Source organism: Trichoplusia ni, chromosome 16, assembly GCF_003590095.1.
Source record: "Trichoplusia ni isolate ovarian cell line Hi5 chromosome 16, tn1, whole genome shotgun sequence".
NCBI lineage: Eukaryota > Metazoa > Arthropoda > Insecta > Lepidoptera > Noctuidae > Trichoplusia > Trichoplusia ni.
In genome coordinates this window covers 7,323,426-7,341,020 of record NC_039493.1, presented here as the reverse complement: position 1 = coordinate 7,341,020, position 17,595 = coordinate 7,323,426, and the positions used below count along the sequence as shown (strand labels likewise).

The 17,595-nt window shown below is 38.8% G+C and overlaps 2 protein-coding genes across 3 annotated transcripts in view; one reads left to right on the top strand and one right to left on the bottom strand.

Annotated features, from left to right (window-relative positions):
• The window catches only part of LOC113501647 (protein eiger-like), a 58,380-nt gene extending 41,051 nt beyond the window's left edge, over positions 1–17,329 (bottom strand). The window contains exon 1 of one of the 2 annotated variants that reach the window (XM_026882824.1): positions 16,743–17,329. In XM_026882824.1, the coding sequence (XP_026738625.1) occupies positions 16,743–17,111 (369 nt within the window). In that variant the 5' untranslated portion in view covers positions 17,112–17,329. The remainder of the gene's footprint in view (positions 1–16,742) is intronic. The other variant, XM_026882823.1, reaches the window with a different exon arrangement.
• On the top strand, positions 1,403–7,396 carry LOC113501648. The gene is made up of 2 exons (XM_026882825.1): positions 1,403–2,324; positions 6,220–7,396. Exons 1-2 carry the CDS (start codon positions 1,448–1,450, stop codon positions 6,228–6,230), a joined length of 888 nt encoding a protein of 295 aa, XP_026738626.1. The 5' UTR covers positions 1,403–1,447; the 3' UTR covers positions 6,231–7,396.
• Positions 17,330–17,595: the final 266 nt, after the last annotated feature.

Genomic DNA, 17,595 nt, shown 5'->3' with positions numbered 1-17,595 from the left:
ATGGCGTGTGGGTGAGAACCGTGAGGAAACATTCAAAGAGATACGATGGCAGCATCCATCATTCTTTTCTATTTCAATGCAAAGCAGTATCGAGTCCATCCCGATAGAATAGAATTTCCATCTCATCTAAACGTAAATATACTAGTTTCTAAAGTCATTGCAATAACATGACAATACCTTGGTATTAACAGCTGAGATTTTCAAGGCGATCGCTGACATTAAATTTCGACTTTCAAAATGAAAGAATAAGCTCCAACATTTTGCTAAAGTATAATTCACCTGAAAGTATCTTTGTGCGCATTTTAATAATTAAAAGACTACAAAATGTTTCTTCGCAAAACGTTGCTTTTATAAACATTTAAAAAGATCAAAGGTGTTTTCTTGAAATTGTATCTTCATTGTTTTTATTTCTCATTCCTTTTTTATGCCGACTTTGCGAAGAGCTTAATGGATAGGTAAAAAATCAGTATAAAAAATAATATACAATTTTAGTCTCTTTTTATTTATTTACCCAAACTTGATTAGTAAAACAACGTTTTGAATACTACACTTGTAAGCAAAACAATGAAACAGATTAAACCGACATCACACGATACTGTTGCAGTAAAAATGTAAAATAAAAAAAAGTTTAAAAACATCATCATAAATCATTACACTAATAACACTTAATGCAAAGGTACTCATTTGTAATGCGATACTTAAAAACAATCGAAACTTATAACATGTTAATAAGTCTTATCGAAGTCCGTATACAAAACTGTTATGCCATCCACACAGTCAAAAACAATTGCTTCATAGACTTCATAGAAGTACTAATTAAAGTGACAAACAGCGTCACCGCCCATACCATCAACTGATCACCACTTCCTAGGAACACTTCTTCATAGTTTAATTCCCACCAATCACTAGAACTGCATTCAGCAATTATGACAGACCGACAGACGTGTCATCATTCAAGATATTTTAGTACAAAGTGCAGTTTAATTAGGCCGTATCTATTACTTTAATGATTGCTATCAAAACACTTAATAGGGCAAAGTTGACTTGTTGAATTACTGAGATATTTTCTTGTCATGACAGATGTAAATAATATTTATTTACATTGTAATGTTGGTATATCGTTAGCGGAGTTAAATATGGGTTTATGGTGTGGGAAATAGTCTTATCTATAGCAATAATGAGTGATTAGGTATTAATTAGAGCCTCAGGGATTATTGTTATCTAGTTACAGTTTTATTTTCGAAGTAAAATACAACGACAATAATTCTAAAACGGTTTTAATTCAAATATCCCTACTTGAACCAATCTACCCACACACCCACGCTGCACGATGAATGATTCAGATGATGAAGGCCGTCCTGAGCTTTCATCAGAAGTGGGATCCGACGGGAAGCATAATGCAGCGAAGCAATCGGATTCTAGAACTGCTGAGAAGCTATTAAGCAGCATGGAAGTGTTGCTCTCTCGAGTTTTGGCCACCCAACAAACACCCCTGCTGAGTACAAATCGTACAACTCTTTTGAAGTTTGACCCGGAGGAGCCCGACTCGGATATTGATGGATGGTGTAAAGTGACTGATTTTATTGTGCAAAATAAAAATCTGGAAGGTGTCAATTTACTGATAGCGTTGACGGAGGCGCTGAAAGGTAGTGCAGCAGCGTGTTTAACGAAGCTTAATTTAGATGATATTACATGGGAATCAGTTAAAGAAATTCTAATTGCAAGATTTTCAAAACCCAAACTTCTGCAAGATTATTTCGATGAGGTGCTACGGTTTCAAATAGGCGCTAAAGAGACTGCGTCTGAATCTGCCCTTAGGCTATGGAATCTGATCGAAAGAATACCTGAAAGTACGATGTCTGAGAAGGTAATTACTGGATTTGTGATATCTGTGTTGTGTCAGAAGGACAGTTTGATACGTCGTGAGCTAAACTCTCAAACAATAACGACGCGAGCTCAGTTATTTCGAGTACTTGGTGGAGTATCATTTAAGCGACGCATGGACACCGAAGTCGAAGAACCTGAAGCAAAACGTGCTCGTTTAATGGACAAATTCAACGGAAAATGTCACTATTGTGGGTTACTCGGACACCGTATCGCCGATTGCAGAAAGCGTCGAGACGAAATCAGAATGAAGACTCAAGATACTTCGAGTTCCTCGCGAGTCGTAGAGAAAAGGACGACCCCGACCTGCTACAAGTGTGGTCAGCCTGGGCACGTGGCAACTGTCTGTCCAGATAGGAAGAACGGCGGTGAAACTGCCGTCAAGGAGGTCCATCAGTGTCAACACCGCCCCTCCAGGAGCATTTTGGAGACATCCTCTGGTGAGCGAGTTCCTTTCTTATTTGATAGCGGGTCCTCATGTTCTCTGTTAAAAGAAAGCTTTTGCGATAAATTTGCGGGTACTGTGCGTAAAAATCTCGTTTACCTGAGGGGCATAGGTGGTGAAGACATAGAATGTACAACACAAATTCAAAGCGATGTAGTCATTGATAAACTTTCAGTTAATTTAACGTTTCACGTAGTTCCTGAGAGGCTTATTTCTGATCCAATTATAGTCGGGCGGGATATTTTTGATCAAGGGTTGTGTGTCAAAATCGATAATAACAATCTTATGTTTTTTTATAAGAAAACGAGCCACTTTTGTGATTTAAAATCAAATAAGCCGGATTTTACTAAGATTAACACGGATTTGCTAGGACAGAATAGAGAAGTGCTAATATCGATCTTAAACAAATATTCTGATTATTTTACCGAAGGCGTTCCTTCCCGTAGAGTAACAACAGGCGAATGTCAAATTAATTTAATAGACCCTCACAAAACCGTACAACGATGCCCTTATCGCCTAGCGCCGGCGGAAAAACTTATAGTTAGGGAAAAGGTTCAGGAATTACTTGACGCTGGGGTCATTCGCGAAAGCTCTTCCCCGTTTGCCAGTCCAATACTATTAGTTGAGAAAAAGGACAACTCGTATAGGATGTGTGTGGACTATCGAGAATTAAATTCCAATACGCGACCCGAACACTACCCTCTGCCACGTATTGAGGAGCAAATAGATCAGCTGGCAGGAGCTAACTATTTTTCCTCTCTTGATATGGCGTCAGGCTTTCACCAGATTTTGATGCACCCTGATTCCATAGAAAAGACCGCGTTCGTAACACCTGAGGGACAATTCGAGTATCTTGCTATGCCCTTCGGGTTACGGAATGCTCCCTCAGTATATCAGAGATGCATAACTAGGGCTTTGAGTCACTTAAAAGACAAACCACTCATTTATATGGATGACGTTTTATGTTACTCGACTGGCATCACAGAAGGTTTGCAGCGTCTAGATGATAGTTTAGGTGCTTTAACGGAGGCTGGATTTACGTTCAATCTCCAAAAATGTAAATTTATGACCCAAAGAATAGAATATCTAGGGTATTCCCTTCAATCTGGTGAGGTCAGACCGAATTCAAGGAAAATACAAGCATTAGCAGATGCTCCTCAACCAAAAACTGCTACCCAGGTTCGACAGTTCCTGGGTTTAGCCTCATATTTTAGAAAATTCATACCAAATTTTACACGTATTGTGGGACCATTATACCCCCTAACAAAGCTAAGAGGACCCATTACATGGACTCAAAAGCATGAGGACATACGGAACGACATAATACGTATACTCACATCTGAGCCAGTTTTAACTATTTTTGACCCGGAATTGCCAGTAGAGTTGCACACTGATGCTAGTTCTGAGGGGTACGGAGCGATTCTCATACAACGGATAGATAACACACCGCACGTCGTGGAGTATTACAGTCGTCGAACTTCAGACGTTGAGTCCCGATACCACTCGTACGAACTGGAGACGTTGGCAGTTGTACGAGCGGTCGAGCACTTTCGCCATTACCTTTACGGTCGTCATTTCGAGGTGTATACAGACTGTAATTCGCTCAAGGCGTCCAAATCAAAAAAAGATCTCACCCCTCGCGTCCATAGATGGTGGGCTATCCTGCAGGCTTATGACTTCGAAATCATCTATCGTGAAGGTCGCGGAATGGAGCACGCGGATTATTTCTCGCGTAATCCTCTTCCTGATGCTAATGATGGTGGTGTAGCCTGTGGGAGCCCGCTGACACAGCAAGTTCAGTATGCCGAATTGCATCATGATTGGCTTTCGGTCGAACAAAAGCGTGACAGCGAAATACAAGACCTTATCTCAAAGCACGACAGCAATAGTTTCCCCGATACTGTAGCTCAAACGTACGATGTGAGAGATAGTATCCTATATAGGAAAATCGTTCGTAATAAAACAGTCTCGTGGTTGCCAGTAGTTCCCCGTTCCTTAATTTGGACACTAATAAACCATGTTCATAATGAGTTACAACATTTAGGCAAGGATAAAACTTTGGATAAACTCTATGAGCAGTATTGGTTCCCCGAAATGTCAAAATGCGTGCGTAAATTTATCGATTCGTGCATTATTTGCAAGGCATCAAAGGGTCCATCTGGAGCTCAACCCGTCCAGCTTCACCCGATCCCAAAAGCTTCAGTACCATGGCACACAATACATATTGATTTTACGGGAAAGCTGAGCGGGAAAAGCGATAGAAAAGAATACTGTTCGGTGATTATCGACGGTTTTACTAAGTACACTTTACTAGAACATACTACTTCTCTTGACGCTAAAAGCGCGGTAAAAGCGTTGCAAAAATCAGTCTATCTTTTTGGTACGCCTAAAAGGATCATAGCGGATCAGGGCCGTTGCTACGTAAGTTCCGATTTTAAGAACTTTTGCGATGAACATAAGATAGATCTTCATTTAATTGCTACTGGTTCTAGCCGGGCTAATGGCCAGGTCGAGAGGGTCATGCGGACCCTCAAAAGCCTGTTAACCATGGTGGAAAACGACCCGAATAAGACGTGGCGAGATGAAATAGGGAATATTCAACTCGCGCTTAATAGCACCCGATCATCCGTAACCAAGTATTCCCCTACAGAACTTATGTTAGGTATTCGTGCTCAGTCGTTAGGTATTTCGAAGTTAAACTCAGAAGCCCATAATCAACCAGAACGTCTTAACCTCAATGCTGTGCGAAATGATGCATCTGCTAATATCCAAAAGGCCGCAGAAAATGAAACTAAACGATTTAATCAAGGCCGTGCAAAAATTAAAGCTTTTTCAAAAGGTGATTACGTTTTCCTCAAAAGCAGTGAACGGAACCAGACGAAATTGGACAGAAAGTTTAAGGGTCCATTTGTTATAACTGCGGTACTAAATAACGATAGGTACGAATTAAAAAGATTAGGTGGTTCTCACCGAATTTATAAATATGCCCATGAGAATTTACGCTCAGTACCTCGCGGACACGAAGGTTTGCTCGAGGTCGCTTCTAGCCTTTTGAATTATGATGAGGCCGAGTCGGCGCCAGAAGATGTAGATGCAGGGAATGGGAATGACTTCTTGTCCACGAATGACAGTGACACCCTGACTGCATGCTCTGACACTATAACTGCCGGCTCTTCTACTATCACCGGTAATTCAGACACTCTCAGTGCACACTCAGATCCTGAGACATGGGATGTAGATGGCGAAGTCGAAGTCTGGGATAAACAGGATATTCCGCAATCATAGGTAGGTTTCATGTCTTGTATTTGTCCCATTTATTCCTTTGGTTATTGTAAGCATTATTCATTCCGGAATTGTCCGGCCGAAAGGAGAGTGTCGTCCGGGCCATACCCAGTGGGGTTGGTTGAAGGGATGCACTCGTCCGATCTAGAAGCAATACCTTTATAGTCTATCCTGGTCGGAGAGACAGTGTCGTCCGGGCCATACCCAGTGGGGTTGGTTGAAGGGATGCACTTGTCCGGTCCAGATGTGATATCCTTATAGTCTATCCTGGTCGAAGGGACAGTGTCGTCCGGGCCACACCCAATAGAGGGTTGGTTGAAGGGATGCACTCGTCCGGTCCAGATGTGTTACTGTTGGTTGACAAGACGATGGGAACAGTGTCGTCCGGGCCAGATCCATTACGGGTTGGTTGAAGGGATGCACTTGTTCATTTCAATCTTGTATCATGTCTTCTAGTTGTGAATCGTGATTGTCTCGCGTGAATCGTGGTGTGACATGTCGTCTCGGTGATTGGCTCTGTGTTTGATGGTACAATCGAAAACCTATGTGAAGTCCTGCAACAGGATGGACGAGCGGAAGCTTTGATGATCAAGCATTGTTTGTTCCAGGAACACAATAACGCCCGAGGACGGTCGTATGTCAGTCTGGCCGTGTCGGCGCACGTTGGGATGGCAATGTCAAGAGTGACAGCTTGTCACTGTCACTCTAGCGGAGCGTCGAGTCGATGGTAGCGGGGCGGCCATCTTGGTTCGACAGAACGTACAGAGCGGTCGCAGGCGCACCACGTTTTCGACGAATCGCTATACATCATTTAAATCAAAGTTCTTTTTGAAGTGATTAGGTATTAATTAGAGCCTCAGTGATTATTGTTATCTAGTTACAGTTTTATTTTCGAAGTAAAATACAACGACAACAATTCTAAAACGGTTTTAATTCAAATATCCCTACTTGAACCAATCTACCCACACACCCACGCTGCACGATGAATGATTCAGATGATGAAGGCCGTCCTGAGCTTTCAGATATAATATACATTGTTCGAATAATAAAAGAAAAGTAATTTGGTCAAACACTTTAGGCGGTGACGGGTGAAGTATACAATTACATAAATTGTGTCTGATCTACGCGTTAACTTATAAATAAAAGCAGTCATTCTTGAAATATATCTAATTTATCACTTGTACCTACATCGATAGCCGGCGGTCAATTGACAAAGGTCAAATTCATTCATTTTATGTCATTTAATATCTTTATCGTTTTTGTCAATGAGTGCGCCCTGATGTTTATTACTTATTCTAGTCTTTTATAGTTAATTTTGTTGGATTCATGTCGTATTACATTACAAAGCAAAAATGTTTATTTTATCAAATACGCATGCGGGACGAATGTGCTGTGCTTGCTATTGACATTAAAAAAAAATTGTTTACAGTACCAACCTTGAAATAAGAACTGTCATAGATGGCCCGTCACTAAATTCGAAATTTGAACGTCAAAGGCTCACAAAGCGTCGTCCATCTTTGATCCGAATCTAATCGCTACAAATACGGAATTCAGCGTGACTAGTGAAAAAGGCTCTGACACGAGTGTTTGTAAAATGAGCGGTCTTACAAATGTTCCGACAATTTGCAAGTCGGATTACACAGGATTATTCAATTACTATTGTCATTAGCTTTAATTGTTGGCTTGATAACTCTGTGTGTTATGTGATGTTGCGAAGTAGGATAGTTATATGGTTGCTATCCGGACAATTGCTGCATCATGTACTTATATTTACACGTGCTTATATTTGAGGTCACCATTTGGATCCTTGTGCTATCCCAATACACTAGCGTGGGTAAACAGTTATTGAATTAGTAATATTGGAAAAGATGGCGCCGAGGATCAAAACAAAAACATAATTGTGTAGGTTCCAAAATCATCAGTTTTAAATTCGAATAAAATAATTAAATATTTAGCTAAGCCCCACTTAAATACATAGATCAGACCGATCACAAGACAAATAACCACATTAAACGAATTGTGCCCATTTATATATCTAAATAAAACATGTTACGCATTAGAACTAATAACACCGTGGGCGCGGGTCAGCGGCCACTTTAATTGTTAATCCCTGTTGCCTCCATCGGTCATGATTCAGAACGAAGCTCACTGGAATAGCAATCAAGCTTGTTCGCGATGGTAGGGGGGAGGTGTCGTCATTATTCCATTATCCTCCTCTCAAGTGGTGTACGGTGACTACGGATAATTTTCCAGTACTTAATTGAACTATAGAATAATCTAGAACTGGATGAGGATGTTTTTGAAATTTTGCTCTTGGCACCCAACGTGGGGTTTCAGACATAAATAGACTTAATATTAAGATTATCGTCATAAACAATTGAGCGTATTTATTTTTTCTTTTCAAGATCAGTGCTTATATATCATTAAGATAATTTCCTCAATTATTGGTTCAAGTTTTCTATTATTTCATTCTTTCGAAAAGTATACTACTTAAACGACAGACATATCTGGTATGCTAGAAACAAATCTTGCTTAAATGAATGGGAAAATCATGTAGTGATGTTGAATGGTATATCAAATCCTTGACATTAAACCATTCCTCAGGGAAATAAGCAAAACTTTTAGGCATATTTAATATAGTTTTTGTTTGTTCCGGGAATCGTAAATGTAACTTATCACGCGAATTATTCAGCTAATAACAGTTGAATGTCGTGCTCGTATGTGTTGTACTATTTTATGCCCTTTTAGTCTGATTTACGTGATTCTTGTATAATTACAGTTGTTCGTATGTTAATACTACGCATATATCAAGTAAACATAGTGCAATTATAAGATATCGTGGGTAAAAATGCATAGTTTTTGTTGCCTTTTTGTGATAAAATTAAAAGAGGAAATAAATATATATTTTTTTTAAACTTTTACTTGAACTATTTTACGTTAAGTTCATAAAAAAAGTCGGGTCTAAGTGCGCTTCTCCATAGTACAAATAAGTAGATACTATTATTAAAGGAAAATAGAGTAAGTACCGTAACAGGAATACTCCTAGTAGATACTCCATCTGATGACTGAATTCTTAAAAGTCTAAATATTCTATTACGTAATCTACGTAATCGTATCTATGTCATACAAATGAATAACAACCCTAGTTCCAAAAGGAAATAGAAACAAACTTCGATCGTAATCCGTTTTGCAAACTTCGCCGTCCGTACCGATGACCCGGTTGTCGCAAATTAGAAATACGACGGACGTCCAGCAATTACTCGTCTGTCGTGTCCAATACGAATCAATTTAAAATAACAGCCAAATTCCGTCAGCAATTCTGTATAACCATTATTCGGCCCAAATGTAGTACAGACTAGTAAATATTATTTATTTAGGTACCATAGTTTTGTTCCGTTTAGAATAACATAAGGAAATAAATTTAGTTCCGTTTTGTTTTTGGTTCAATTGTTTTGACCGAAAAGGACCATATTTATATGACCTATTTCGACCAGAAAACAGAGTGTTGTTTACTGTTCAAATATAATGCAACAACATAACATTTTGAAGATTTTAAATTCCTTTTCTATAATTCTACATCTGTCGATCACACTCATCAATTCACTTTTCACTAAGCCCACACAGCTGTTAACCCTATCTTACCGAATACTTTCTCCGAGTCCGACCGCCCCGGTCATTCGGACCGGTCCACAAATCTGGTTTGAAAACAATACAATAATTGAGGCGACGTTTTTATGGTGCTACTGGATCGAAAGTCAGGTCAACAGGATTTACGTTCATATATTTCCAGGCGACTACCAAAACCTCTGACAGTAAGACTTTTGCATTTGTTGAAAAGAGACGGAACACTACACTATATATAGCTGTCTCTCTTTTCCACATATCCCACAGACTTTTTTCAAGAAGTGGTAGAAATCACCAAGGATTAGGTTACAATAGAACGATAAATGGAGCAAGGACTAACCGATAAATATACGTTGAAGGTTTAGTAAACATCTCACAACTCTCGCTACTTATAAGGCAATGGACATTAAAGTACGTCATTACATTTGTTTTCCATTGATTTCAGAAAACAAACACGTATAGAGCAAGATTGTTTTGTTCATAACTGGCAGAAGCGAAAAATTATTGGAACGAAAATTAGAATACTTGAGAAAGAGAAACCTGTGTAGGCGAAGAAAGGTATCCTGATTGTAATATTATAAAAAAGAATATAGAGCACGGTATATGAACATTTCTACATGGCTTTTCTCCTAAATAAGCAATTTACAATCCAGCATCTATTCCCATCTCCTTTATCGATATATTTTCTCCGAGAAGAATATTTAAAAAAAACCGACTCCCGCACTAAGGAATTTAATCCTTGTGTCGCGGGGGGTTTCACAAACATAAAATTCACATTCACAAAGACACCCAGGACTCAGAACAAGCATTCGTGGATCGCACAAATGCTTGTCCTACGCGGGGATCGAAAACGCGACACGTCGCGGAAAGTGAGTTCGGCGTGATGACCTCAACCACTCGGCTATCCGTGCGGTCATCATATTTCTTCATAATCATCATAGTAATATTTAAACCGAAATCTGCGGAAACTTCCATTCGTACATTGATTCTTCTACTAAGAGGTTTGAGAACCCACAAGATGCCAAAAACACTAATGCGATATTGTTATTACAACTAACAGCTGGAAGCTGTTAGCTTTAGACGTATCTTAAAGGTACACCATTAGGAAACCGTTTCCCAATACTATGAAATGTTTTGAAACAGAACATTTATACATAAATATATTTAGAAGCCACTATTCCCTTGAGGCGAGTCGATTGAAATGCTATTAAACGTTATTAACAGGCCAAAGCCATGCCAAGGCAGTTAATTTTTTATTGGAACCAGATCAAGATCCTTGGATTTCTGTTATTTGATAATAATTGTCATCATTTGTTTAAGAGATTAATTTCAAGTGTTCTTGCCAGTTCATCTTGACACGACTTTTCTGAAATCTAGTGCGTGAACGGAGGTTACACATCAAGACTGCATTTGAATAAAGAAATTTATAATTTAATAGCTTATGTTGAGCGCGCGACGATTTCTTTTATTCAGTTTAAAAATTTAAGGGGCACGCACCTTCTCCCTGTTATTTCATTACTGCTTTGCTCCTATTCATTTAAGCGTTATGCTGTGTAGCCGTTCTCAATAAATGGGCTAACACTGAAATATATTCCAAATTGAGACAGTAGTTTAGCGCGTTCAAGCAAACAAACAGCTTTATAATATTAGAGATCAACTTGTTTTAATTACTTTACGGAACATTTGACTTTCCGTTACTGCAAACATCTACTCATACCTATACATAATAATCATTCTAGCAAGCGTTTGAAAATAGGTCGGATGACATATGTTTAACTCAATTTAGCTCCAAGCTTTATAAAAACATGACTAATTGATTCTAAGTATAATACTTCACGCTCGATTTATTCCAACGTATAATACTAGGAATGTATTAAATATTTGTTTGTCAACCCTAATCTCAAATCCGTCAAGGTTACGTCGTATAAACAGAGATTTATTTCCCCAACGTCGCCAATAAACATTATACACCCAATATTATTACTGAAATGTGCTGAACAATATTGTTTATTGATGCTTAAAGCATATTTTACGACGATATCTGTATGTATTTACCGATGCTTGCTAACTTTATTCGTCTTGATAATTCCGCTGTCATAATCATGACATGAACATAATATTGTGGAAGTATGTTTGAGTCAGAGTATTGTTGATTTTGTTTTCGGCAGCGTGGGCACCGCGAGCCATCACCGCTGCATATAAAATCCAGGGTAATCCGAATCTGGTCAGTTTTACGACTGAACTCCACACAACGGGAATGCAAAAGTTCGTTTTGATTATTTACATGTCGTTTTTACGACGAGGAACAGAATTTGTTGTGCCAACATGCCCAGAGACATAAGCTTTCACCTTAAAATACTGGAGCTGGTGCGATATTAAGACCCCCTGCTTATGTTCACAATGACAGCGGTACTAAGCTGCTTCAAATAATTTAGAACGCACACGTGATCATTATGAACACAGTAACAAAGGCTAATTGGGAGTTGGAACGTGTGTCATGATGACCGAACCTCACAATTATAGACATAAGTACCGAAGGCTTAATACGGATTTCCCAGAAACGTAATTTTAAATTATAATTATTATCTCTAGAGAGGTGTTCGAGTAGACGGTTGGAAAATTAAATTCAGTGTTTCTTCTGATATATGATAGATAGATAATGTTGTGTGGAATTGTTCAGAAAATGTGCAAGTGGATCTCAAGTTAATTACATGCTCGGGTTCCGTTCAAACAAGGTAGAGAAAACTTAAACAATAACTAAAAGAAAATAGTGACCTATCAAATTGATGACTGTTATCTGAATCTATATATGAATGTTATCACAGTTAAAATATGTCTTAACCTCGATTTTGGTTTTAATTATTTGTTGTTATTGCGGCAACACAGATACATAATTCCTAAAATGTTCATTTGTCTGGCTATCACTGTTTATGACATACTGCATATCAGACGGTCAGACAAACAGACAGAGAGAGGATCCTTCGTAATGGGGTTCCCTTTGGGTACGGCATCCTATAAACCAAATGCATATAGAGACATTCCAAAAGGTAAATATAATGATGACAAATACACATCCCACACTGACATATCGCCATAAGAAGATCCAAAAAATCAAAGCTTATAACCATGTAAAGAGAGATTTTATAATGCAAATAAAATTAATTTAAAACTGACCATCAAGACCACCAAGTCGGTGTAAAGGTGATCAAAATTTTACCGAAAACAAGTTCTTTAGTATACATATAAGATCGGTTACGTCATCAAGTACTCCTGCTTGCCAAACCACTCACCGGCCGGCGATCGGGAAGGAAGCATTCGTTTCTTTTCTATTTTTAATTCACAAGCTGTTGTTGTAAATATTATTTGTATATCGTCCAAAATACGACCCAATAAAATCTAATTCTAGTACCTAGCGATAAATCTCAACTCCGAACGCCAGTATAAACTATTACTTTGTGGCTCAATATAATGTTAGGGAATGTCGTCAACGATCGACCTGACTCCACGATACGCTCTGTCAAAAATTGGCGGGAATCCAACCTGTGTTTGTAAACTTTCATCTTATAAGTTTCTATATTTATTCGATGAATTGTGTTTTCGAAGTTCGAACGTCCTCGCGAAACGTTTTCAGTCACAAAATATCCCAAGTTCGAGAATTTGAAGAATGAGGAGAGCGCGCTATGAATTTATGTTAAAACAGTTTATTACGTGAAACAATTTATGCAGTGTGTTAGCGACAAAGTACGTCTCTAGAGTGTGGTCCCCGTATCCGGCGTAATGGGCCTCCCTTTAAACGTTTTATGGGAGTTCTCACAGCCGAAGCGTGTAAGTTCGTGTATATCGGTCTATGAATTATGTTTTATTGCTCATAGCCGTTAATTTACATATCTACGTTCGTGTTGTGTCGCAGATGTGAATGTAAGAATATAATTAATGTTTTTGATAATGTCGTTCATCAAATGACCTTCGCGATGTTTTTTCGTCATTTTAAGAATGATAAAAGTCTAAACGAGTTTACAGCACCGAAAGATTGTTAATGGAACTTAAACACTCTTGATTTAAAAACACAAAACACAAACAAAAGGATTTAGATAAATCTAAAGTTAGATTAACGTTAATTCATTATTTTGAGATCATTACAATGATAATGATCTAGCCTAGCCTTTTCCCAGTTATGTTGGGGTCGGCTTCCAGTCTAACCGGATTGAGCTAAGTACCAGTGTTTTACAATTATTTTGATGTCCTAAATTTAATTAAAGCTCAAATAAAACTTCTTTACCGATCTGGACAACAAAGTAATTCCATCCTCGTTACTGGATTGCTCGGTTCCCTTAGTCCCTGGTGTACATTAGAATGGAGATACGTAACTTAAGTACTATTACTACTGCAATTATGGTCCCTTATAGCCACTTGTATCCCCAGTGCAGCAGCTTACCGCAGTTACCATTGTGTTTCTAATTAGTACCATGTTTTGATCGTATAATATGTAGGTACTTATAGATAAGTGAACTTTAGTACACAGATATGCAGGCTTTGGGTTACAGTTATTGGACTACAATAGTTTAACTGATTATTATTATTGGATCCGATCAGTTTCTATTAAAATTCATTTATCGTTGACAAGAATAAAAAAGTATGGAATAAATAGCGTTAGAGTAAAATGGGAGGTTAATGTCGTGCACGGTTAGGAATTATTACATGTTTTTACATTTAATTCACTCCATAATTGTCTTTCTGCAGTCTGCATACGGTTTCATTCTAGATGAAACCGATGATTTTTTTTTTTAAACGACTCCCGCACTAAAGGATTTAATCCTTGTGTCGCGGGGGATTTCACAAACATACAAATCACGTGCACAACAACACCCAGACTCAGAACAAGCATTTGTGGATCACACAAATGCTTGTCTTACGCGGGGATCGAACCCGCGACACGTCGCGCACAGTGGGTTTGGCGTGGTCACCTCAACCACTCGGCTATCCGTGCATATTTAAACTAATATGGACTGTTTTGAAGTCAACCAGTGTCATTTTTATCTGTCTCACCTAGTAAAGAACCAATAGGATCAATTCAACATACAAAAGCTATGGTCAATCTATATATTAAAAGAAAAACTTACAAAAGTACGATATGTTTATAAATGAGGGTTTTCCCAGGTTCAATTCGTGAATGTTTTTTTTTTAATGCAATGATATATTTTTCTGTATCTAAAGTACCTATTTACACAATGTAAAGCTAAAGTCAAAGTACAAAGATCAGAACTAAGCAATATACGAGACAACAGCAAAACAATTGTTTGCTTCGAATAGACTTAAGTTATTGTTGTTGGTAACTTCGGCTATTGTTGTTCCTATAACAACTGCGGACAAAGCTTCTAAACTTTGAAAGACGTATTTTTCTATAAACTAAGTTATATGTATAATCTTTTTAACTTCTAAATACTCCTTTTAATGCTCACAGTAATAATATTCTAATTTGTTTGTTTATTGCTAACCAGTTAGGGATCACAAAGGAGGATTTATTACACAAAGGGTGGTCTTATTTAAACACGCGGCATCTTTAAATAAGCTTTTTAAAACACAGATATTAATAATTTAAAAAGCTACCCTTTCTGTTATGTTGATCAAGTTTGAACAATACTAAGTTTTACAAAATGGACTTAACTATAACTAGAGAGATATCAAAACGAACAGGGTTTTTAACTCAGTAAAACAATTTAATGATATTTTACCAGACAGCCACAGGTTGGATATAAAAGTGCTACCAACATAACGAGCGTGCGCACTTCTAAAATCAAACAACGTTTTTATAGCTTTTTAAATATTCCAGTGATGGCATTGGAGTGATAAACGGTTATACATTTTACGTTCTGTTTACCTTTTTAACGAAGTGGTCCGTTTTTATTTAGATTGGTATCCTCAACGGTAATTAAATTTACTTTCAAATTAAACGAAATTTTGCGCTTTTGAAGTATTTGCGTTAAATACCACACATTCATTAAAAAAAAAGAAGTAATTTAATCTATCGACGAAGTTGTGTTGATTTTTGCCATTTGAATTGCGAACACCTGCGTTTGTTTTAATGTTTGTAATGTCAATGAAATCGAACTGTACGTTAGCTATGGGAAATAGTTAGGACATTGTTTAAAGTAGTTTGTGAACGGAAAAGGTGGTAAGAGTTAGGTCAACCTCCATCGTTTGTTATTGTATTCTATCAGAGAGGTCTACACAGCACCTGTGTTTATGCTGTGGCGGGAAACATGCTGAATAAACTAATACACTTATTTGTCTTTGTTTATTATATGTGGTCCAACCTAAACTTTCAGTTTCTCCAAGAAGTTAGCCATAGTCGATTAGACATTTGGACGTTATAAAGCTAGTTTGCATTTTGAATTTTTGCCAAACTAAACTTGGATGTATTAAATCAATGAATGGCATAACGTCTATTACCTTATTGAATTTTCTCATGTTATAAAATAGTTTCAACTTTTTAGAAATAAAAAGCATTATTTCCTATTTTTTAGACTTTTTTTCAGATCTTAACTGTAAATGATGCATATGTTTAGCTGAGACATACCTTGATTGCGTCAGGAATAGTTAGAAATAGATCGTTAGTGCGAGGAATCTGCACATCAAGGAAGAACTTAATGAAAAGATTTAATGTCCAATTAAATGCGATTCTGTAACATTATGATAAATATTGCGCAAGCCGGCGCCCGCGTCGCCGCCGCCGGCACGTTTTTGTTTACATTCGTAACTGGTTGTAGTGTTAACAAAACCAGTTTTCTGCTCTCTAGACCCACGCAAAGCTCCTCCAAATATTCACGACACATTTTTATATTTATTTTTGTACAAAAACCGCCGTTTTTATACTTGAAAATTGTATTTCCTTTAATTTGCGAATCATTCAGCAATGCTCATATAACAGTCGTGTCATTGAAATGGAGCTGTTGATTGTGGTCTATTAAATTGCTACGATTCCAAACGATCGCCTCATTGCTCAGTCAATTGACTATAATAGCGCAAGTGTTTATATTGTAGACCTTGGTAACTAACTAGCGAGCTTCAGAGGCACCTCGCCGCGACTTATCTACCACGTTTAATACTACGCTAATTACGTCAGGCATTCTCGACACGTCCCGAGCCGCTTACCTGGAACCTGATTATCTATTCGGTAAAATGTTGTTGTTTACCAGCCACTAATGTAAATACACTCCACAGACGAGACTAGTTCGGTTTGGGTTACTCCCAAATGGAATGGATTTGATCCTTTGTTTTCGTTTTACCTGACAGCCTTGTTATTGTTGGGAATCAAAATAACACCCGTGGAGTCTACGCGTATTAACACGGCTATTAGTTTATACCTACGAGTACATGCATGCTGCATGTTTTAGTTTTACATTTATTGTCATGTGTGTTTTGTCTCGTACCGGCGCAGATAACGGTGACATTGTGTTGTAATCAAAACTTAATCAGCGAGTAAACAAACGTAAAGATATGAACTCACCGTGTCCTGCAAGTCCTTGAACTCGTTAAACAGTTTGTTTTTGTCGATCTTCTGGCTGAGCGACTTGAAGTTGGCGGACATGGCGATCATGTTGGCGGTGAGCTCGTCCACCTCGCGGCGCAGCTGGCGCACCTGTAGCTCGCGCACCACCGTAAACACCAGCAGCCACGCCAGCAGCGCGCCCACCACCACGGCCAGCGTGATCAGCCACGTTTGCCACCGCCGGTCCGTCTTCTCCACCATCGCACCCCTAAACTGTCTCTCAAAATCACCGCTCATCAAGTTCTTTGATATGTCCTGTGACTCCTTCATGTTTGTCTGAGTATACATCGCGGTCGCTTCGGGAATGAGCGCGTGATTCTCGGCCATCACCGCTCTGACACTGCACTCGCGAACTGTCACCCGTCACTCGATTCCTAAGTGACAAACTACGCGGGCAATTAGCCTTTATCGGGCCATTATCGAAGTTCGTGGAAGGCCGGGCAGAGGCTGCCGTGAAAGAGATAGTGATGCACGTGCCGGAGCCTCGAGTGCGGGTAAAGAGCGCGGCGGTGTGTGTGCGCGGCGGCTGGACGCGGACTGTCGCGGACTCGGAAACGCGGTACCGGCGCGCGCGCACTAACACTACACAGGGGCGCAAGGCGCAGAAGTTCCAATCGGATCTCTCGCGCACTGACTAACAAACGAATTAAAATCCAAAACGTAAACGTTTATTTTACTTATGTCATTTATAATAAGTGCTCTAAGCTACTGCAGGTAGCTGAGGGTTGCTTCGTCTACCTGTACGTAGTGTTCGTGTACGTGCTCAATGGTCTTCTGCCTTTTTACACATGGTCCGCGGCTCCCCGCGACC

Bases quoted from the DNA above. Each gene is read 5' to 3' on its own strand.
- LOC113501648 (XM_026882825.1), top strand. From the start codon at position 1,448: ATGGAAGTGTTGCTCTCTCGAGTTTTGGCCACCCAACAAACACCCCTG.